Source organism: Camellia sinensis, chromosome 4, assembly GCF_055761805.1.
Source record: "Camellia sinensis isolate YWXY chromosome 4, ASM5576180v1, whole genome shotgun sequence".
NCBI lineage: Eukaryota > Viridiplantae > Streptophyta > Magnoliopsida > Ericales > Theaceae > Camellia > Camellia sinensis.
Genome location: NC_138964.1, coordinates 75,674,470 through 75,699,096, shown reverse-complemented (window position 1 = coordinate 75,699,096; position 24,627 = coordinate 75,674,470). Strand labels below are relative to the sequence as shown.

Genomic DNA, 24,627 nt, shown 5'->3' with positions numbered 1-24,627 from the left:
AACTACAATGCTTTCATAAACCTGTATGCAAAGGCATGTGCTTAAGGACCTTGCTTATTAAACTTTAGCTTAAAGAACCCTCCGCGTCATGTAGTTACATTTAAAGAGTCATCCTCAGTCCAATGGTCCTGGAAGCTTACAAAGTGCAAACCTCTCAGTAGAATCAAGGCTAAGTGCAATCTGAATTGTGATCATAAATTATTGTCATACTATGAAGCATAAATATGAAAACTTGATATCATAAAGATAAGCGAGATGGATATGTTGATACCACAAATTCAAAAGGAGAAGATCTATTTTTGCAAACACAAAACAATTCATTTTATACACGGTAGGACAATAATCAACTTCCACAAGGTTTAGAAATGTAGTAGTTGTACATTACTTTGTAATTATATGTTCAACTATATTCTTAAAGAAAACATTAAATACACTATTCATGTATTTCCACAAATGAACTCAGATAGAGGACAAAATCAATGCAATTCACCTTTGTCAAATCTAAATTCTTCTTCTTAAAGAAATAACCTAAAATACTTTTCCAATACTTACGCACTTAATATACCAGAATCTTGCCCCTTAATATCCAAGATGTGTTGAGCATGTCCTGCAGTATGAAAAACTTTTGGATTACATGTTTGCAATTAAAATTTTATTTTCAAAACACAAAAAAATTTAGAATAACGAACATACCGAAGAGCATCCAAAGTTTACAACACCTAATACAAGATGTCATTGGAAGCATGTCAAGCTTATTCTATTTGTTGTGTTGGACCATGTCTTCATAAGTATGCAGAATGTGAAGTTTATTCAACTCTTTGTTGTAATGGATGGTAGGCATATCAACCCAGTTGTAGTTAAATTATATAATGGACCAAATAAGAAAATTTTGACCCAAATTAAAGCCTGAATTTTAGGCCCAAATTAAATATTACAGTAATTTGTGACTTTCAAAGCATGGCTTGGAGCCCAAACCTTATCAATATATTAATTAATTTGCTTGATTTACATTTTCAGAAACTATTTTTAAACAAATTTTCATTTGTCTTTAATGAATTTTGTTCATCAAGATTAGATGTATCTAAAAAGTGAAAGGGGAACTACATGCAGGCGGGAGAAGGGGAAAAAAAATTACAAACACATGGGGTGCAACCGTGTCTATGTGGGGTGCAAATAAAAGACTATGGGGTGCAAATGTCACTTGCACCCCTCAATGTGTCGGTAATTTTTTTTCTCTTCTCCCACCGGCATGTAATTCCCCCAAAAGTAAAAAGGCTTAATTAAAATATTAAAAAAAATTCATTAAAAACTAACAAAAATTCAAACAAAAATCATTCATTACAAATCATTCACTAAAAACAAACGAAAACCCAAACAAAAATGCACATGGATTTTTGTTTGAATTTTCGTTTATTTTTAGTTTTTTTTTTTTAATAAATATTTTAGCCAATTTATTAGATGCAACTAAAAAGTAAAAATATATATAATTAAAATATAAAAAAAAGTATTAAAAACATAAAAATTCATCTAAAAACTGTTTTTGAAAAATCAAACCAAACACACCAAATCTGTTATTTCCAACTTTGCTTTGACATAAAAAACTTGAACAATACAAATATGAATTGAGGTGGTTCATTTCATGCACAGTAACCCAGTAAGCAGAGTCAGAATATGAAACCCAAAACATGTATTTGTAGTGCAAGATAACAATCTGAGAAGAATTATGTGTTTCATGATTCTAATGTGTGTCTAAAGATCCTATAAATGGATAATCATTCTCCAAAATTGACCCAAAAAATTTGGTATTCATACTTGTGCAGACTACTTAATTCAAAGAAACATAAGAAAAGTCTATGGAATTATAGTGCTGGCTCAAGAACATCATGCACAGGAAATCAACCAATTGCGAATAGAAAGATAACAGTCAAAGCAAGGTGGATAGCTTGTACTAAAATTTTGGCTTCTACCCCAACCCCAAATTTGATTGCAACCTTGAGAATTCTTTGGAATAAATCACAGTTCAAACTCGTCTTCAAGTTTCAATGCTTCGGCAGCAGCTTCCTCCTCTTCATCATCGACCACAAAATACGGATTATGTGCCTCGGGCTTGAACTTATAACCAGTAAACACATAGAAGGCAAGTGTTGCCAATTCCCCAGCCACCACACTGGTCCAAAGATACCTATAAGAGGTAATTGTCTCCAATGCATATACCACAACCCTTGTGAAATAAATGTAGCAAATAACCACAATATAATATTGGCGAAACAGAGTCAATTTCATCAAATTTACAGCTGCTTTGCCATCAGTGCGCGCCGCCTCGCGCAAATTCTTAATTGACCACACAATTGGGAACAAAACAGCGCAGCAACAAACAACATCAACTAACAGAAACACCTGTCTCCAAGTAACCCAATCCTGTCCAAAGGGCCCGGTCTCATCGATCACAACCTGAGCTATATTCGCAACAACCTGAAGTGGAATCACAATCATCAAAACCCTCTTTTCCTTATCCTGTAAATAGGGTTTCAAGAACGACCAACCAGTCCCGATCAACACAATCAGAGTAAACAAAGTAATTCCTTTCAAAAAACTGAATATGTAGAACAAAACATCCCAACCGTGTGCACTACCGGTTCGCTTAATGTACGATTTGTCTTCAGCCTCACACAAGAGGTTCAATGCTTTCATGACCAAAACAGCGAGCATGAAGAAATGAATTCCGAACACAGTCAAACGCTTCTTATACAGAACGCATATCCAAACAGCAGCCAAAGTGAAATATGTAAGCGAGAACAGGAAATATACCGTGGGGAGAACAGTTCTACCGGCCGATAAATAGTCGCGGCGATTGGTCTTTGCATCGAGATTGTACATTGCGGATCGAACGTTCATCGAGACCTTCATCTGTGGAAGGCAATTAGCGAAGACGAGGGTGTACTGATCGGCATCTTTGTGGAGATACAGGGTATCGAAACTGTTGGCAGTGTTGAGGGAATCGAAAATGTAGACTTTCTTGATGAGAGTGGAATGGAGAGCACAGTTGATCTCAGCGTCTTCGATCTGTTGAAGGACCTGAGGCCATGAAGCTCTGGTGCAGAGGAAGAAGCCGAGCTTGGAACGGTCGAGGTCTGGGCTTGGGTTTGAGAGGGAGATCTGAGAGACATTGAGCTCCAGGCGACCTTGGTTGGTGAATCCGAACTCGTCGAAGGGGATGATGGGCCGATCGTCGGATCGGATCTCGGTAAAACGGATCTCGGCGAAGCATGGTGAGGAGAGAGAGAGGAAGGTGATGAGGATGAGAGAGAAAGAAGTAACGTCCATGGTGTACCAATATCTATCTATCTATCTGAGAAGTGCTTTTCAGATCTCAGGCCTGCGAGGGATTCTCTTTTCCTTCATGAATACCAAAAGATTGAAGAAACTGAAGCCAATTTATAAATTGTGAATATTATTTGCGTTAACACTCACTCACGCACTCAAATATTCGGGAATAATTTATATCTTCAGTTGATTTCATAATAAGAATATTTAAAAAAATCAATGGTCTCATATTTTCATCAATTTTTATTGATAAGAATTTTTCTTGTAATAATTTTTATCTATGAAAGATCTAAGCTATTTGATTTTAACTTTACTTAAATAAATAAATTTATATGTGATATATATGGTATAGTATAAAAAATTAAAAATTAGTTTCAACTTGGAAAAAATCAACTTACATGCGTGCTATTCAAGTTATAAAACTAAATTATTTAAGTTTCATAAATTTGAAAGTTATATAAACTAAAGTTAAATAAATTTACAAGTTTATTAAGTTTTGGATAAATTATATTTTAACTCCACGAACTACAATTAACTATAATTATGTATTAGTTACTAGTGTAAAATCCGTGTTATACATGAGAGAGACTAAATTTTATTTGTAAATTAAAAAAAAAGAGCTGCTATTATCACTATATTTTGCTCTAAATATACTATATTCTTTGTCTTTATTATACGTAAAAGGAAGTGTATTTGGAGCAAAATAGAATGAAAATAGTAACTATATATAATAAAAACAAATAAGACAATGTGTTTATAACAAAATAGAGTGAGAATAGCGGCTCCTTTAAAAAATAATAAAACATTTTAATATATATATATATATATTGCGCAATCTAATTGTTTGAGATTTATTTATTTATTATATTTTTCAACTTTTTACGAAAAGATATGCAAAGATAATGTGACATAAATAAGTGCACTTATTTAAATTATTTCCAAACAACCCATTACTTTATATTTCTCCTTATTTTTAATATTTTACTATAAATATTTAAATTTGTTATAATACTAAAATTTGAAAGTAAAAAAGATATATTATTTTAGTTGTGGTGTAAATCTAATATGATGGTATTAGTAGATTTTGATTCTGATAGAGATCTAGCGTGGTAATTCTTAGTAGTGCAATATAGATTTAGATTAGTGATTCAAGATTTTTGATACATCAAAATTAAGTTTTATTTTGTTGGGTCTTTGAAATTTTGAGTATTATGCAATAAAAAAAATTTGAATTGTTTTTTAGTGAACTTTGGGTGACAAAGGACTTGTTTGACATGATCTAAAAATGTCAAAAAGTCACATAATCTTATTTAAGTCACATCATCTCTCTAACACATCATTTCAAACTCAACTCATACCCAATTCATATTTCATAAAAAGTCAAAAAATATATTTATTTAAATTATCTCAAACCACTCCAAAATAAATAGTCTAATGGTTGTGAAAATTTTTAAATTTATTTTATTTAATCAAATAGTTATGCCATCCACATCGACTCTCCCTGTTGGCTTGTGTTTAAAGTATGCAAATGAGTGTGTTAGAGGTTTCTTTTCTTTTCCTTTTTTTGTTTTTTTTTGCCACCATCTAGGAAAAAAATAGGTCTATTAGACAGAAGGGACTCATGCATCTCAGGGAGGACCAACCGTTCTTTTCTTTTTTTGGGAAACTATAATATATACTTTTTTTAAAAGATTTTTTTTAAAAAAAAATTCATGATATTAAGATTTTATATTATAAAGGATACTTAATATTTTTATAATATCTAAGGTCCCTCAACATCAATTCAGAAAAAATTCGATTCAGAAAATTTCTCTGGATGGATTTTCTCTGGACTTCACAGAGAAATTTTGGTTCACAGAGAATTTCTCTAGATGAATTTTCTCTGGACTTCACAAAGAAATTCTAGTTCACAAGGCTTCATTATTATTGAGAATTTCTCTAGACTTTAAATTTGAATTGTTGAGAATGTCTCTGGACTACAAATCTGTAATTTATTGCAGGGTGCATTCACAAGGCTTTAAAATTTCTCTGCTTTGTTCTTATATGATCCAGAGAAAATTCAAAGTACTCAAGAGAAAATTCAAAATTTCTTTGCTTTGTTCTTATTTGATCTAAAGAAAATTCAAACCACTCCAGAGAAATTTAAAATTTCTCTACTTTGTTCTTACCTAATTTAGAGAAAATTTAAACCACTCTAGAGAAATTCTTTGATAGCTTTCATCATCATCATCATCATTATCATCATCATCTTCTTTCTATATCAAATAAACAGCTGTAACAGCATCATGAAAGCCATAAAAGCAATAGCACTTTGATAGCATCAACACAAATGCACAACAAGACAAATGATTAACTGGAGGTAGCATGAGGCAATAACAGTATCAACTCCACCCATCAATAACACGATTTGACCCTTCTAGAATAAGCTAGACAACAAGAAGATACAACAACTGCAAACTAGCCACCTATGATCTCACTTGAGTCAACAACAACTCAAAGAAAAGAGAAAAAACACAGTCACAACTCTAGAGAAATTTTGGGAATCCAAATTTCTTTGGACTGGACTTCTCAGAGAAATTCAACAGACTTGATCATCTTCAAACAATCTCTCTATGAGCACTTCTCTTCCAAGCTCTTCAACGCATCGTGCATTAAGCTATATAAACGATAAATGATCAAAGAGTTCTAAGAAACTCACAAGAAAAATAGGTGAAAATAACTTGTTCAATATAAAAACACATAAAAAACACAACATAAAAGTCTAGAGAAATTTGTAATAATTATAATTTCTCTCGATTGTAATAACAAGCTTTTAATTTTCTTTGGACTCAAATAAAAGTCTAGAGAAATTCACTTTCAAGATCAAAAACACATTAACATCAAAAGACAAAAATGCTCTTTCTCTTCACTTTACCAAGAAAAAGAGAGAGAAAGTAAGAGAAAATCCATGGGCATGAAGTTCTATGATTTCATCATCATCATCATCATCATCATCATCATCATCATCATCATCTTCTTCTTCTTCTTCTTCTTTTTCTTCTTTTTCTTTTTCTTATTCTTCTGGAATGTTTCTAGGACTAAAATCAAACTCAACTAGAGATCCAATTTCAACAAAAATTGACCATATGCCTTAAGTACATCATATTGATCGTGAAAGTTTTCATCATACAGACTGCAACATTCATCCAAGAAGAAAACACAATTCTTCCCTTTGCATCCATCGAAATCTATAACAAAAAAAGAGTAGGAGCAATCTGTACCCACCAACAATACTCTCTTACCCAAATCTGTCACTTCAGCCCATTTATGCTTTTCTTCATTCAGCTTATAAACCTTGAAGCAAACAGAGAAATTCTGGGTAGGTCAAAGAATTTCTCTCCAAAGAAATTTTAGGAAGGCTAGAGAAATTCTCTGGATTTCAGTTTAGAGATTTTTTCTGGATTTCTATAGAATTTCTCTAGATTTTCTCTAAATTTTCTTCGAATTTTTGAATCGCGAAATATAAGATATTAGGGCAAAAAAAAAAAAAAGAAAGTAAATAGGTGTTTAACCATGTTAAAAAATCAAATCACCACTGTCACCAAATATATGATATACCCAGAGTTGATGAAAAACAAATAGGTATTTAACCATGCTAAAAAAATTCAAAAATTGAACTTTAAACAAAACACATTACCAGTAAGATCAGTCTCAACTTCATCTCATTTGTTGCTATCCCAAAATCGCGATTGTCTTCTCCATTCACCAATTTCTGCAAAAAAAAAAAAAAACACTTGGTAGCGTCAAACTTAAACCCTAAATCAAATTCTTCAAACATAAAAAAAAAAAGTAGATACTTCAAAATTCAAAATTCAATCAACTATACATATATACAGATATATACAAAATTGCAAGCTGTTTGTCTCAGACCTTTGGGATCGGAATTGGAGTCGCCATCGTCAGTGTCATTGACACTGTAATCAAACTCCTCAACACTGATGTTGAGCCATTTGCACATTACAATCTTGGGCCAGAACAACTATAGGTAGGTGCAACTAAAACAACATATTTCAGCCCAACTTCTCTGCTATTCCTCTTAAGTCATCGCAAAGAAAGAAAAACAACAGTCCCAGATATTCAAAGAATTCTAGAGAGAGAAAGCATATACATACATATATATACACATACATATACACACACACACACACAGAAAGAGAGAGATGAGGTTTGATTTGAGATAGTCAAATTTCTCTGTGATTTATGAGTGTGCGGTTGAGGGACTTTAGACATAATAAAATAATATTGTGGATCTCTTCCATTACTAAAAATGGGAGAGGAACTTTAGACTAATTTTCTCTTTTAAAAATAGTATACCATATGTATTCCTAATTATATTATTTTTTGCGTTAGTTATAATTAATTTTCTTTTTTAGTTATGACATTATTTTAGTTATAACTTATAAGTTCTTTAGTTATACCTCATGCTGCGTTTAGTTATGACATTTTTCTTTTTTTAGTTATGACTCCAAAAATTAAAATTATGTCATTTTTCTTTTTAATTATAAATTGCATATGTACCATAGTGTTTCCCTTTCTTTTTTTTTTTGGATAGCAAAAGAAAGTTTCGTTAACATAAATAAGGTGCACTACTAGAAAACATATTTTTTGAGTTGGTAGATTGCTGTTGCAAAAAGTATAATTGCCGATGCAAAACTTTTTGCGATGGCGTTTCGATGGCATGGTAAGGGAAGATAGTTGTGGGGTCACTAAAAGTTTTTGAGTCGGCTATGATGCCGTCGCCGCATTTTTTGTGATGGTAAAGAGCATTAATTGAGACGATCGCTTGCCATTGCAAAAAAATGATGAAAATCACTTATGTTTGTGTCTGCAAACATGCTGTCTCTAATACTATTATTGTATCGGTACATTACTGTCGCTATAATTTTTTTTGCGTCTATAGTTTGACAACTCTAAAAAAATTCATCTCTAAACATTGTTTTCTTGTCACGACCAAACCTGGTACCCAAAGGTTTGGTGTTGCAACAAATAAAATAATTTTAAGATTTCTGTATTAGTAGCGCAAGCGGAAAAAAAAAAAATAAATCAAAATAAAATAAATGGATACCAAGAAGTTTATTTAAAGGAAAAATAGTCATTTTGGTTTTATTTTATTACAAGAGTCTGATTAGGATTACAGATAGTAAGTAAATAAAAAATAAAATAAAATAAAATGTTGCAATTTATTTCCCATCTCGATCTTGCTAAATCTCGTCACCTAAAAGGGATAACAGCCATAAGCACATAGCAAAGTGAGAAATATTATGTCAAAAGTATATGGGACACAAAATAACCATGGATAGTTATATAAACTAAAATATTTAAAATAACTTAGTTTGAAACAAATAATCATTTAAGTAGCAAAACTAAGATTATATAAATAACTAACCATAACCACGGTACAGAACAGAACAGAACAGAAGTCATTGAAGTGACAAATATAACAAAGGTCAATGGATCTATGACAAATAGGGGGCCACAACCAATGGTTTATTTAAGTCTCGTAAGGCATGACACTCCCGTGGTGATACTCACAGAAAATAATGATTTATAAAATTATTGTCAAATAATTTCTAAAATCTAAACAAATATATTGATGAAGTTCAATTTAAACAAATAAAGTTCAGAAAAAAATTTCATGTAATTGAAACATTAACATAACCATAGAACATAAAGTATATAAAATAAATTTTGATAACTCAAAACATTCGTAAAATATATTATAGTGACTCAAGACATATATAAAACATAACATGGTGACTTAAAGTATAATATAACTCACCTTAAAATTATTCCTAAATTAATCTTGATTCACTTCCTGTTTCTGAGACTCTCCTACAAACTAGATGCTTGCTTGATTTTTTTCCTACTACAGCACCAACCCTCACTATTTATACATGACTAAGTGCGAAGGCCAAGCAACTATTCGTATACATATGAGCTGCCAGCAATTGATTCATACCCGTAGGAGCTGCCACTTGTCCTTGACCCTTAGTCCTTGACCCTTAGTTTTTACCTCAGGAATTGTTCAAGAGCCACTTTGGCTCACCAAAACTTTTACTTGGCTTTTTTACCATTCTAAAGATTATTTTTACCTTCTTCGGTAAACAATGATCCCTACTAAAGGTTATTCCCTTCTTCGGTAATTCATAATAATTTTTAAAATTATGTATGATTATAAATTAGGTTCACATTTAAAAATCTCACTATCAATTATAAAAAATCATTTACAACTTACTAAAATATTTAATATTTTAAAAAGTGTAATGTCTTACAATCTACAACTTTCTAAACCATGCACTTTTTTTTGATACAATATGGAATTCTATTTAGTTATTAATTATTATGTATATATATATATATGTATATTTTTCTCTACTCATGATTAGTTGATATTAACACAGTATTGATTTAAATTTAAAATTCAGATGTCACATTTCTTGTATACGTTTTTGAGACTATTAGTTGTTGTCTCAAAAAACAAATTATAAAATAAATACCTTTTGCAACAAAATTAATCATCACAAATAAATATTTATTTTTCATAAAAAGTTATTTTGTTTTTGTAATTAATACCTTTATTCTGTTGATTGAAATCCAATAATATATATATATATATATATATATTCAATCAATAGACATTCATTCATTCATTCAAAAACAAAAAATGTTTACACAAATTCAGTCATCATCTTAGCTTCATTGACATCAAAATATTAACAAAAATTTGTTTAATCAATACAGACCATAATATAGCAATATATTGTAAATATCAAGTACAAAAAGCTTGACATCTAAAACCATAATATAATATGTCCAAAAATAAAATTAGCTTCCATGCCACCATTAATTCATCCATTCATCAGTCAGAAATTAGTTAGTCTTCATGCAAAACCTGAAAACAAAAACAAATTAAATCAAATATTAAGTTATATAATATATATAGCTTCACCAAGTCATAAACTTAATTTAAGCATGCTTTACAATTTTAGCAGGACACTCCCTAGCTAATACTATTGGGCTTCACTGAATATAATCAAATTTTCTAGATTATATTGTAGGTACCTGTGTGGGTGAAAATCTGACCACACTGTTTGCCTAGTAATCAGTTGGAGAGCACCGGCAGAATAGATGGCTTTGACAAACCTGTAACAAAAAGAAAAGGCTCCGGTGGTGGCTCTTCCACCCGGGGGCACTCCGACGATCAAGTCAGTATATCTCTCAAAGATAATCAAGTGCTAAACTCACAAGCTTGAGTATAAAACTGCATACCTTAGACCCACGGGGGTGCCTCTCTTTTATAGTTTACTCAATCCAAGTCCCACTAGAAGCTTGATTTCTATGGACTCCAATTCAATATTTACTTTGGACTCTTCAAGAGATAAAGATAAACTTCCTAAGAGCTTTATCCTTATCTTGGCTAAGTCTTCTCTTTACTCTAGGACTCTTGTCCCTTATCCGCTTATCTCGGATTCCGATATCTTCGGAGATAACATCGGCCTTGCCAAGATAACCTCGGCATAACTTCCTCGACACGTGGCACCTTGGCTGATACGTCGGTGTCACCATGCCACGCGTTGGTACTCAGAAAATATATCTCCACAACTGCCCCCTAGGTTCTATTACCTCGGCATTCTGAAGTGATGAAACCTATATCTGTAGTTTCTTTTATTGCCTCGGCGTAAGAACTCTTCGGCCGAGATTGTCAAGCCGATATGTCTTGTTTTCAAGAACAAGAACTCGAATGAACTTTCCCACGCACATGAGCTGTCATGCATCACTTCTCAACCGTTTCTCTTACGCGTCTTTACCTTATTGGTGTGTGCCTGCGACGCGCTCATTAGCCGTCATAATCTGTCTGCGCCGTCTGACGCATGCGGTTTTCCAGGCGCAATAATTGCCTTATTTTGCCGCCGTTTTACGTTTTCAACAATGACACTATCTTTTGCTTTTGTCTGTTCACTTTTACATCTAAGTTCTTTTGCTTTTTTCTCTCTCTAAAACTTTTTCTCTCGAATCCGCCATTGCTGAAGCTCCAAGCTCTGTATCTGTCTTCCTGGTGGAACTTTCGTCGTTCTGCCACATCTGTAACTACCGACTGACTTCGGCAGTTCTCACATCGGCTTCATTCTTTTCGGTAAGCAACTGTTCCTTCTGATTTCAATTTTCGACCATTTCTGGAATCTCCTGTTATTACTGCCTTGTTCAAATATTTATTTTGTGAATCATACACTTGAATGTGTTTACTCCTTGATTTGGCCCTTGCCTATATCTTAAACACACGCACCATTGCACTACTCCACTGTATTTTTGCCACTGATCTTGGTCCTTTATTTCTCGTATACTTCATGTTCTTGATAGCCCATCTCTGTTCTTGTTTCTGAAATTTCGCCTTTGTTTTCTATTTTTTGTGTCTTTGCCAGATCGTTGCCCTCGATTTTTTGCTTTCAATCTTTGCCTTCATAGATTTAGGTTTGGGATTTGTCTATTGAACCTGTCAATTCTTAGGAAAAAACTGAAACAATCCTTATCAGTATATACCTAGGGTTTCGCAGAGGTCCTGATAACCCTTTAAGAGCATCTTCTTTCTGAAACCTAGCCTTCTGATTTTAGGCCGACGTTATGGGTATGTGGAGACATAGGGTAGACACCCCGACCAAACTTGAGTACTTTAGGCAAGAGTTCTCTATTCCTACCGATGTCCATCTGAGGCTGGCTGTAGATAACGACTCCATCATGCCCACAGATGATTCAATGCCCTTTCCCATAGTAGCTTTTATTGAGTGCGGACTCTGGCTGCCACTTAACATTCTCTTTCGCGAAATTTTTCACTTTTACAAGTTGAACCCTATGCAACTTGCCATAAACTCTTATCGAGTGATCAATGGCATCATAGCTTTAGCTAGGCAGGAGAACGCTAGGATCACCCCAGATGACATTCAGTACTGTTATACCATGTGCCCCCTGAACCTGAAGGAAAAAGGCTTCGTTTATTATCTTAAGCCGAGGTCAACTGAATACAAAATCGTAGCCGACCTCCCAGACTCTAACAAGGGGGCTGGAGATGACTATGTTATTTCTTCAGGCAATTGGGAGTTTGGCGCAGATGAGGACGCCCATCTCTACCCTCTTTTCCGATCAATTGAAGAGGGCAAGGGTAAGAGCCCAGTGTTAATACTTAGTTGTTTCTGTTCAAGTCTTCTACATTTTATCTGTTTCTAATGTCTGTTTCTTCTTGCAGACGTTTGCAAGCCAGCGAAAGACTTTCGCCAATCTTACGTTCCTAGCAAGGACCTGAAAAAGCTCCTGGACTTGCCTGTCCACAAAAGAAAAGCACCTTTTCTTCTAAACTTTATTCCTACGTACAAATCCACTCTGCCCAACGTCCCGAAGAAGAAGAAGAAGAGTCTTTCTCCACCTTCTGCCACAACTCTTCCCACTGCTTCCACATCACGAGCAGACCAAGGATCCACTTCTGACCCAGCTGCTCTGCCATCTACTTCAGCCCCATACTTAATCCCAATACTAGAAAGAAAACGTCAGCGACGACTAGTCAAGACTGCTGAGATGGGTCACCCGAAACTTGTTGCTGTTGATCTCTTAGCCGACCTACCTGCCGATGTTGATGCTGTTCCAACTCAATCGATGCTCCCACCAAAGCCAAAAAGAATAAAAAGGCTCAGCCCAAGGCCAAAGCCACTGTAGTTGAGACTGAAGATACTCTGCTAATTTCACAATTGACTGGGAGTAAGAAGACTCCTTCTGCTCCTGCAAAAAGGTCTGCTGAAACCCAACCCTCTGAGTCCACACAGTCAAAGAAGCCGAGGTCATCGTCTGCGACGACCTCGGGTTCCAGAATACCAAAAGTCCCCTAGATACCTGAGATTACTCTAGAAGATAAGCCTGTCCTTGCCAGCGACAGCGCCGATGATATAAACGTCGGTGTGGCACTCAGTACTGCTCTACTCCTCCTAGGCGATCTTGAGCGGAATGCCAAGATGAGTGAGTATGAGAACTACGCCTTAATGCTCCAGCACTCCGTTCAAGTAAGTGTTCCTACTTTTTGACTTTCTTTCTGTTTCATACTTAAAATATTTTCTATGCCTTTCATATCTTGCCACCTTTGTGCAATCTTCTCGGGGTCACATATCTCGGGTATAATAACTACAAGCTTTACTTCGGCAAGATACTGACCTGCAAACTTTTCATAAATTTCAACAAGTGTAAAACATATACTATTCAATGTCAACTTTGCGAATGTTTCTCAATGTTTCAATCAAGTGTTTAGACAGTGATCTTAGTCTAAACTACTTGTAAATTGCTACAAATTTCAACAAGTGTTATCACATACTGTAAACTTTTCTCAAGTTATAACAAGTGTTTAAACGATATACTTAGATTTTTAATCAACCTGTAAATCGTTCCAAATTTCAACATATGATCACATGTCGGCTTAACATTATCTTGTAAATTGCTACAAATTTCAACAAGTGTTAAGCATCTTCTTTGGTTCGGACCAACCTGTAGATTGCTACAAGTGTGCAAACAATAACCTCGGCTTCACTTCGACTTGTAAATTGCTACAAATTTCAACAAGTGAAGAGAAACAGTAATCTCGGCTTAACTTCAACTTGTAAATTGCTACAAATTTCAACAAGTGAAGAGAAACAGTAATCTCGGCTTAACTTCAACTTGTAAATTGCTACAAATTTCAACAAGTGAATTAAGGAACTAGCTTAACTTCAACTTGTAAATTGCTACAAATTTCAACAAGTGAAGATAAGGAACCAGCTTAACTCCAACTTGTAAATTGCTACAAATTTCAACAAGTGAAGATAAGGAACCAGCTTTACTCCAACTTGTAAATTGCTACAAATTTCAACAAGTGAATTAAGGAATAATCTCGGCTTAACTTCAACTTGTAAATTGCTACAAATTTCAACAAGTGAAGATAAGGAATCAGCTTAACTCCAACTTGTAAATTGCTGCAAATTTCAACAAGTGAATTAAGGAATAATCTTGGCTTAACTTCGACTTGTAAATTGCTACAATTTTCAACAAGTGAATTAAGTATCTCTGTCTTCTCTCTGCCCCCAATGTGAACCTGAGTTCTACTTGGGTTCTCATTATTCATGTCTCCAAAAACACCAATATGTAACTTTATCAATCATATGTGTTTTAAAGAAAAGGAAAAAGATTTTATTGATGACATTGGCCAAAAATACTGCACATCTAATGATAGAAGAATTTCAAATTACAAGTGTTCCAAGGTCTTGGCAGTGCTTTGCCCTCGTTATCTTCAAGCCGATAAGCTCCATTGCCTAATACCCAAGTAATTCTGTAGGGTCCTTCCCAGTTTGGGCCAAGCTTGCCCTCTCTGGGATCTTTCTTGTTGCCGACGACTTTTCTTAGGACTAGGTCGCCGACTTGAAAATCTCTTAGATTGACCTTCTTGTTGTAAGCTCTAGCAAGCTGTTGCTGGTATACTGCGAGCTGTATTGCAGCTTTCTCTCTTCGTTCTTCCAAAAGATCCAGATCTCGGGCTAAGAGTAAGTCATTGGTGCCATTCTCTACTCCCTGGGTTCTGATCCCTAGGATGCCGATCTCCAATGGGATGACTGCTTCTGTGCCATAAGTCATGGCAAAGGGTCTGTTGATCTTCTCGGCGTAGTTCGATATGCCCAAAGTACGTTGGGCAACTCGTCTAGCTACTTTCCTTTTGCTGCCTGCAGCCTTTTCTTTATTCCATCCAAAATTACTTTGTTGGATGCTTCTGCTTGCCCATTGCTTTGGGGAAAACTTGGTGTTGAAAAGTAGTTCTTGATCTTGAATTTTGCACAAAAGTTTTTGATGAGTTTGCTGTCAAACTGTGTTCCATTGTCGGCAACTATTGCTCTTGGAATCTCAAATCTGGTGATGATGTTTCTCCATATAAAGTTCTTGACGTCCACATCTCGGATTTTGGCAAGAGGTTCTGCCTCTATCCACTTTGATGAGACGTTTTCCTCTGTTGCACGTTTCGAATCTATTTGTGTTATGCTTGGTGTTACATGTTTTCTAGGATTCAAACTATTTCAAATGGATGTGAAAAGTGCTTTTTTGAATAAGTGCTTGAAATAAGAGGCTTATGTTGAGTAGCCAAAAGGGTTTGAGGACCCAAAGTTTCCTTACAATGTCTACAAGTAAGACAACGCTTTATATAGATTGAAACAAGCTCCTTGAGCATAGTATGATAGACTTAGGCCTATTTTGGGAAGATGGTAAAAAGTGACATTTTATCTTTTAATCAAGTTTTTGGCTTTTTTAGACAAATGATTTGGGAAGTTGGTAAAAAGTGACTTTTGCCTTTTTTGATTAATATTTGTTTATGATGTCAAATCATAATAAAATGACCAAACTACCCCCATTTAGTTTAAAATATTTACAACTTCACCTATGTAACACATTTTGACCCATGAGGGGTAGAATTGTAATTTCACCATTGGCTAAAAACCAACTTCCCAAATGAAAAAAAAGTTCAAAAAAGGCAACTTTTAGCTTTTGCTACAAACCATAAAAAGTGGCTAAAAGTCAACTTCCCAAAACAAGACTTACTACATTCCTTATTGACAATGATTTTCAAAGGGGTAATGTGGACAAGACCTTATTTGTGAAACATACTAAGTCTCATATACTTGTTGCTCAAATTTATGTTGATAATATTGTGTTTGGATCCACTTCTGACTCTCTTGTGAAATATTTATCGGATTGCATGACACGTGAGTTTGAAATGAACATGATGGGGGGATTGTCTTTTTTCTTAGGTCTTCAAATTAAACAGTCACCTTCGGGAATGTTTGTTCTCAAACCAAGTATGCCAAAAATCTTGTGTCCAAGTTCGGTCTTGAGTCGGCCAAACATGCATGAACCCCCATAAGCACTAGTCTTCACCTCTCCAAAGACTCCTCTGGCACTGATGTTGATCCTACTCTCTATAGACGCATGATAGAGAGTCTTCTATACCTCATAGCCAGTCGGCTTGACATTGCATTTAGTGTAGGTGTGTGTTCCCGTTACCAAGCCTGTCCTAAAAAGTCTTATTTTCTTGCGGTCAAACACGTCATTAAGTATGTTAGTGGGACTTTGGGGTATAGAATTTGGTTCTTGACCAACACTACAGCCAAAATCACTGGTTTTTCTGATGCTGACTAGGCAGGATGTGCTGATGATCGAAATAGCACATTCGGAGGGTGTTTTTACCTGGGGAATAATCTGGTTGCCTGGCATAGCAAAAAAATGCCATCTCTTTTTCGACCGCCGAGGTTGAGTACATTGTTGTAGGGAGTTATTGTGCACATATGTTGTGAATGAAGCAAACGCTTCATGATTATGGTATAGACCAGGACACTCTCACCATTTTCTGTGATAATACATGTGCCATTAACATCTCTAAAAATCCAGTCCAACACTCTCCCACTAAACATATTGACATTCGTCATCATTTCATTTGAGAGGTAGTTGAGGAGGGCCTTGTTGTTCTTAGGTTTGAATTCCTTAGAAAAACCCTGGGTGTAGTACTTATTAACTAGAGTGCGACTTGTTACTTGAGTGGGTGAGAGTGATTGGCTTTCTGTGTACTTGGATGCTTTAATCTCATTATCATTCATTCTTATCATCTTTGTACTTAGACTAAATTGAACACCTCTCATGCTGTTTGCAAGATTTCATTTATCTTTGTTCATAGCTTTTTCTGAATACTAATGCTCATTGAATTTATGATCTCATTATGTACACATTCTTGAGATAAACTATTGCAGGGGTTTTCGCATAAGTGATCAATTTTCTCTATGGACTTCTAACATTGTCTTTTATACATTTCTAGAGGAATTGACCTATACTGGCATATCATGGGTGATGTTGAGTCTCTTAACCATCCACCATCTTTTTTTACTTCCACGGTTTATCCCTCACTTCTTTGAAGTCTGGGCATTAGGAAAAGGCTACCTCAGAGTCACAAACTAGGCCATCATCATTGTTTCCATGCTTCTCTAGTTTGGTCTCCATACTTTTGAGCATGCATGCCACCGGTGAGTGCCCAAAAGAAAGAAAAGTCAAAAATGAAAAAAAAATTCAAAAAAAGGACACATTGATTAAGAGGGAGCCTCCGCCTTTACTCAACAAATATCTCTAGATTCCTAGTGGTTTGACTTTCCTCAGTAATGTTTAGATTCTTTTGTCAGAGGTCCAACCACCCGATCACTGCTATGATTGACTCTAGCTCTGTGGCCTCTCAAGGACTGCACACACAAATATTCATTGTGTGAGCTCTCATGTTTTCCTTTGAGTTGTGTATTCGTATGTTGCTTATGCTCATTGATCAATGTTTACGTTTTTTGCTGATGATACTGTGCTTCATATTGTCAAAATTATGAGATTGCAGGCTTCATAGTATGTGAATTATTTCATCTTAGTGCCACATTAGAGCTATCCTACCAATCCCTACTTGTTTCAGGCCATACTTGATAGTTTGAGTTGTTTTCCCATGCTCAGCAGGGTGATTTTTAGGGCCTGCAGTGTTTTTTTACCACCGTTCGAGCTCAGCTTGTAGCGCTTAAGCGGTAAATCCTCATATCCAATATTTTTGCAGAGGAACCAAACTACTGAGAGCATGTTTTTTGTGCTCGAGCGCACCAGTCTTGGCTCGAGCTACAGGACGCACGTAAGTAAGCATGCTCAAGTGGCTAAACCCACGTTCGAGCGGATTGTCCTAGTTTAAAAGCCTTCACCCATCTCTTTGGTCCCAATTTTTCCCCAAATTCTTCGATCTCTTTCTCTCTCCTAGGGCTTCTTTCATCCCCTTCCTGATTGCACTTTGGATTGGCTTGTGCATAATTGTCCTTACCTTCTTTAAGTCCTCCAATCTTCGTCTCTGGTAACTCTCTCTTCCCATTCTTTAATTTTTTTTTTGTCCTTCATTTTTTTTTTGGTTCCATTTGTCTCGGTTTAGGGTTTACAATTTGCGTCTTTGTCTATTGTGTGATGGTTTTTGAGGGGTCTGTTTTTCTTTGTTTTTTTTTCTCTTACTTGAGTTGCATCACTATGGTTCTTGTTTGGCTTGGTCATTTTCATAATATATTACCCCCTGTTCTTTTTGGTTTCATGCTCTGTTCTCTACATTGTATGCATGCCTTTTCTGGGCTTTGAATCTTATTTTCTATAATTGGTTCTTTGTTGCACACTCTCATACTTTTGTTCACATGTTATGCTAATGGTTGTGCTACTAGTGGTTTTGGCTCTTTGGTTATGATTACTAATGTTTTTGGCTTTTTCATTTGGTTTTTGGGGGTGGTTTTTTTTCTCTATCTTGTTGGGTTTGATTTGTCTTTGGTTTTTAGCTATGTCAACATCCAAACGCCGAAAGTCCACAGCAAACTACCCACTTATTAAAGATAAACAAAGATGGAGAAAGGAAGGCAAGGTCGGTGGATCCCTGTGTTGAATCGAAGAGGAAGAGAAGGAGGATGGAGAAAGGAAGCTAATGCATGACTGTTCACAATCTTTGTGGATGCTATACCAAGTTTCATGAACTCGAAGATGGTGTTCAACACTTTCAGGAAGTTTGGAGTGGTGAAGGATGTTTACATCCCGTAGAAGAGAAGGAAAGTAAGGAATTCTAGATTTTCTTTTGTTAGATATGATTGTGAAGTGGTAGCAGAAATAGCAGTGCAAAAGACAAATGGGATTTGGGTGGAGGACACACAGCTAGAAGTGAAGCATGCAGATTACAACAAGGGGACTCTGGAGATTAAAGGTCACAGTCAACCTAAACCAAAAGGCCCTCTCGGCATTGGAAGGGGTGGAAGCTGTGGTTGGCAGCCAGCAATAGGAACTAGATCTTATGCAGAGGTGACTAAGAACACTAGCATCATAGGAGAAGGAATTCTCACAATCAAGGCTGAGGAAATAGGAAATGGGTGGCTGTATGATAGTGTTGTGGTTCGTCTCAAATCAGAATATGCCAACATTAATCTTAAATCAGAATTTTAGGAAAGGGTTATGGAGAATATATTGGTAAGGATGGAGGGGGTACGAATGTGTTGTTAACATTCAAATCAAAGGAGGAAAGGAAAACACTTATGGGGACAATAAAGGAATGGGTACAGAATTAGTGTAAAGAAATAGTGGAGTGGGAACCAAGTCTTGTTAGAGTCAAAGAACGTAAGATATGGTTATGCTGCTATGGACTACCATGGAATATGTGGAATAGAACCACATTGAATAGGATTGTGAGTATTTGGGGAGGAGTAATCTGTATTGAGGATGATTTATGCAACCCAACATCGTTTGAGTGTGCAAGGATCCAACTTGTAACCAGGTGTATGGAGCCAATTAACAAAGTGATTAATCTGGAATGTAAAGGTTCTGCTCATTCGGTAAGAGTGTAAGAACAACAATCTGGGTTATCAAATCTTATGGTAAAGATGTGTATCAGCCAAAATAAGCTTCGTGGGGAAGAAATCTGCAGTACCAACCATGGTGAGAAGATTGGAGTATGGGAAAATTCGAGAGATATGGTTGAAGAAGATGATGACTGGGCTGATGAGTCAGCATGGCAACTGGACTAGGCTCAGGACGTGTCTAAAAGGGATGTGTCATGTGGAGGTAGGAGGAGTGATGAGGTGGAGAAGTAGTTACCTGGGAGAATTGAAACAGTGGTGGCAGAGTCAGCTGGTATTGAGCTCGAGTAGAGTGCAGAAGGCATTATGAAGGTAGTTGGGATTATAGGCAATAGCTGTGAGTAAGGAAATCAAAAAAGTTTTGATTAGGCTATAACACATGGTTTTGTCAGAAGTTCAAGTAGATCTAGTTTACTTAAACCTGGGGGGGAGCTAGAGGTGGAGCTGGGCCTGGTTTCTAAGGTGGGCCGAAGAGATGGATTAGATAATAAGAGGAAAGGGGTAGAGGTGCAAGCCCAGGGATTGAAGTCTGGCTTTCAGTGTGGGCTTAAAAGTGTAGTAAGGCCTATGCTGATTTGTTCAGACATATCATAGACCCATGGTGATGTAATATGCTTAAGTAAAGAGATTATAAAGAAAAAAAAGGAGAAATAGTGTAGTTCGAAATCAAGTGGTAAGAAGATTAAAGAGATGAAGAAGGGATAGCTTGAGCTTGCTAAAAGACATGGCCACAATGGAGATTCATCAAGTAAACTGGGCCTAAAAGGGGCAATTTGGAGAGCAGCCACTGCGGTAGCATCAGTGTCCTTATCATCTGCCAGTGGAGTGGCTAGAGACAGAAAAATGCTTAAAGAGGCTAAAGAAACTCTACAACTGGGGAAATTATTGGGAGTAAATTACAAAGGTAAAGAAGAGGAAATGATGTCCAAAATTGTGGAGCTAGAGGCACAGGATCGAGCAAGAATGGGAGAGGGTTCTTGTAGCAACCCTCACCTTACTCTTGTCATACTTGCATACATTCATACTTGATCTTGTCTTGTTATGTTGTTTTGCAAGTTTTGCCTTGCCTTGTTTTGTTTAAGTGTTGCTTGCATGATTTTGTTCCTTGCTTGGTGTGTAGCCGAGGTCATCTTGAGCTTAGTTCACCTCTGAACCTTTGTACTTAGAATTGTTTTGGAACCACTTGGTCGGCCCCCATCTTCACCTCGGGCATGTTTGCCGAGATGTTTTGCACTTAGTGATCCTTGTCCTTGGGCAGGTATGGCCTAGACCGAGGTGTGGCACACCCCGACCAAGGTGTGGCACAGCTTAGTCAAGCGTCGTCCTCTCTAGCCGATGTCTTTGTTACCCTTTTGCCAAAGCTTTGACTTTAGCCGATGTCATTACTTGCCGATGTGTCTTGCCTTAGCTTGCTGCATACGCTTTGTCATAGACTTGTCTTATCAATCAATCACCTTTTGAGTTGAACCAACCCAGTAGCGCCACGTGTCCGAGCTGATTGTTAAGACAGTCGGCAGACCTAGAAACAAATCATTTTTGTCTCAAATCTTTGCCTTTAGAGAGAGAAGCTCTAGAGAAAGGAGGAGAAGTTCTTGAGTGAGAATAGATCTTCCAAGCTTGATCTTCGAGGTTTGAGCCGTTGGATTCGAGTTTTGAGGTAAGAATCTTGATCTACTCTGGTTGTTGTTATTGATCATCTAGCTGCATTGCATGATCGAATTTGTTTTGTATATCATGCATCGATTTGAAGTTGGTTTCTGAAGAGAAAAATAGTATTCATGTGTTCTTGAAGAAAAATCTCGTTTTGATCCGAAAGTTTAGAACAAGAACCATGTTTTGTGTTTGTTCTTGCATGACTTTCTTGTATGGGTACCCAGGTCCATGTTTTGACCTCATGGCATGAAATCTCAAATTTTTGTAACAAGTTATGACCTTGTATTCGTCTTCTTCATGATCATGTTCTTCATGTTCTTTAAAGGGAAACCCAGGTTTTCCCGACTTTGCTTTTGAACAAGGCCATCGGGACCACACCTCGGCAAGGAGGTGTAGGACCTCGGCAAAGACCTGGTTGGTACCCAGTGTGTTTTCATGAGACGGGAGCAGTGTTTAAACTCCCAGCATGTTTTGCTTGTTACTGACTTGGATCTGGTGAGAATGCCGGGATCATTTGCATGCATATAAAGCTTGTTTTGAGAATGTGAATTGCCATGTGATTGTAGGTCCTTGATCTTTGCTTTGAGCCTACACCTGAGGAGATCTATGTGAGTGGTATTTTTAATAAAGCTATGTTATACTGTTTTGATAAATCTTGCTTTGCTTTGTTTTGACGAAAGTATTTGTTAAGCATGAATGAATAGCTCTGTTTTGATGTATCAAGTATAAGCTTTGTTTTGATGTCATTCTTGAAAAGTCCCTTGTACTGGAGGACTCTAAACTTTCGCAGTACCAAGTATAAAAGTCTCTTGTGCTGGAGGACTCTAAACTTTCGCAGCACTAAGTATCAAAGGATACGGTCCTTTCTTGGAAAGACTATCGTGTTAAAGCGGGCTACGGGCCTAAGTAACACAAGACTATCGTGTTAAAACGGGCTACGGGCCTAAGTAACACAAGACCATCGTGTTAAAAAGAGCAACGGGCTTAAGTAACACAAGTCCCTTGTGCTGGAGGACTATAAACTTTCGCAGTACGTTTGGCTAATCGATTACGGATCGTGCAGTCCTTGCTTTGCCACTGATGGTTTACTGCGTGGACTTGTTTGTTCGGAAAGCTTGATTTGTATTTTGCCGATGCTAGTGAGCATCCCTTGAGACTTGTAAGACTTGATATATGAATACGGTTCATCTCTTGTTTTGATAAAGTTTTGATGTGTTTTGCTCTAGAAGGATCTCGGCTAATATTCGTATGGTTTTTGGCATATTTGTTTTGAAAGACTTCGGCTATATTCATGCAAACCCTTTATTACTAGTACCATTCACTGAGTATCCAAGCTCACCCTCTCTCTATATATATGTAGGTGATGAGCAAGATGTCGGCGACGCCTAGAATGTGTTTTTTGAAAGCTTGTTTTGGATCCATGATTTTGTCAGCTTTGTTTGTATTCACGTCGGCGATGTCATTTCTTTTATGTCGGCGAATCTTGAAAATCATGCTTCTTGGCTTGTATTCACTGTCATTTTGTATATGTCGGCTCGAGAGGCCTTTTGATCAAGATGTAATACGTATGTTGCTTTGTTGTATTCAAGTTCTAAAGATGTATGCCATTTCATTGGACTTATGCACTGTTCTTATGGACCACTTGTATATTGATTTATTTCTTCCACATTTGTGAGCCCTGTTTATTATACTCTGATTGTGTTAAACTTTTGAAAGTTGGCCTTCGGTAATCTCGGATTACTGGCCATCACGGCACCAAACTACTAAGGGCGATTTGGGGTCGTGACAGTTCTGATGCTGCAGTTTAAAGTGTAGTAGTGAGGGTCAGAAGTCAGTGATAAAGGTTAATGATGAAGGTCCTATCATGGAATGTGAGGGGTCTGGGAAGGAAGGAAAAAAGGAGTACGATAAAAAGCATGTTGAAAGCTAGAGGGGTTGACATTGTTCTATTCCAAGAGACAAAGAAAGCATTTATGTTAGAAAAGGAGGTAAAGAAATTATAGGCCAGGGATAGGATGTAATTTATGTCAGTTGATGTTGAGGGAATAGCTGGTGGTTTATTCTGCATATGGGATCCTTGTGTGCTGCAGGTATCCAGCTGTTGTTGTAATAGAAGATTTATTCTTCTATTAGGTACCCTATTTTTCTCTTTCGAATGTGTTATAATTAATTTGTATGCACCTAATGAAGTGGCCCTGAGAGGGAAACTTTGGGAGTGTCTCTTGAAGCTAAAAGAGGAGTTTTCAAATCCCTGGTGCTTGGGGGGTGATTTTAATGAAATCAGAAACATTGGAGAGAGAAAAGGATGTTCTAAGAGCGAGAAGGGTATGAAGGAATTGAATGATTTTATTCATAAAAGTGAGGTGAATGACTTGCCCCTATTAGGTAGAAGGTACACATGGTGTAATGCCAGGGAAGGGGAAAAATGGAGCAGAATTGACAGAGTACTAGCAAAACCAAAATGGTTGGAATCTTTCAATATGAAGTTGTGGGGGTTGCCCAGAGCTATGTTTGATCATAGTCCTTTACTGTTGATGGAAGATGAGAGAGATTGGGGTCCTAGACCATTTAGGTTCTTAAATGCATGGTTACTACACCTAAATTTCTTACCTTTCATGGAACAATGGTGGTTGGAGCATCATGTGGAGGGTTAGGCTGGTTTCAGATTATTTTAGAAGATGAAGGAGCTAAAATTAGCAATTAAACAGTGGAATAGTGATGTATTTGGTAATATAAATACTAAGTTGAAGCAAGCAGAGGAAAAGCTCCACAAGATTAATCCGATAGCAGAGGCAACAGAGCTTGAAGAGGTAGAAACAGCAAGAAGAAGAGAGGTTAGAGATGAAGTTTGTAGATTAAATAGAATGGTGGAATGGCTGTGGCTTCAGAAATCAAGACTCAATCGGAATATGAATGCTGATAAAAACACAAGATATTTTCATGTGATAGTTAAGTGCAAACAAGGGAGAAATGAAATCAATTCGTTAACTATCGAGGATGTAGTATTTGATGATCCTTGTAAAGTTAAGCAAGAGGTTCTAGCTCATTTTCAAAACCAATTTACTGAGGTTTGGCAATGTAGACCAATATTGGAGGGTCCTTTCAAGTCAGTGAGGGATGGCCCATTTTTTGATTTGCTGGAAGTAGAATTCTCTGAGGAAAAGATAAGGTGTGCTGT

General features: G+C 36.4%; 2 protein-coding genes and 1 long non-coding RNA gene across 3 annotated transcripts; 1 reads left to right on the top strand and 2 right to left on the bottom strand.

Annotated features, from left to right (window-relative positions):
• Nucleotides 1-296: 296 nt before the first annotated feature.
• Nucleotides 297-3,489, bottom strand: LOC114284482 (Lung seven transmembrane receptor family protein). Its single transcript, XM_028227407.2, has 2 exons — nucleotides 1,992-3,489; nucleotides 297-607 (listed from the first exon to the last, which is right to left on the bottom strand). Exon 1 carries the CDS (start codon nucleotides 3,322-3,324, stop codon nucleotides 2,014-2,016), a length of 1,311 nt encoding a protein of 436 aa, XP_028083208.2. The 5' UTR covers nucleotides 3,325-3,489; the 3' UTR covers nucleotides 297-607; nucleotides 1,992-2,013.
• A 2,123-nt stretch (nucleotides 3,490-5,612) lies between these two features.
• Nucleotides 5,613-7,077, bottom strand: LOC114284460 (uncharacterized). Its single transcript, XR_014365649.1, has 2 exons — nucleotides 7,001-7,077; nucleotides 5,613-5,980 (listed from the first exon to the last, which is right to left on the bottom strand). It is a non-coding gene; the product is annotated as an uncharacterized LOC114284460 (long non-coding RNA).
• A 16,222-nt stretch (nucleotides 7,078-23,299) lies between these two features.
• Nucleotides 23,300-24,103, top strand: LOC145823845 (uncharacterized). Its single transcript, XM_082923373.1, has 2 exons — nucleotides 23,300-23,437; nucleotides 23,540-24,103. Exons 1-2 carry the CDS (start codon nucleotides 23,300-23,302, stop codon nucleotides 24,101-24,103), a joined length of 702 nt encoding a protein of 233 aa, XP_082779499.1.
• Nucleotides 24,104-24,627: the final 524 nt, after the last annotated feature.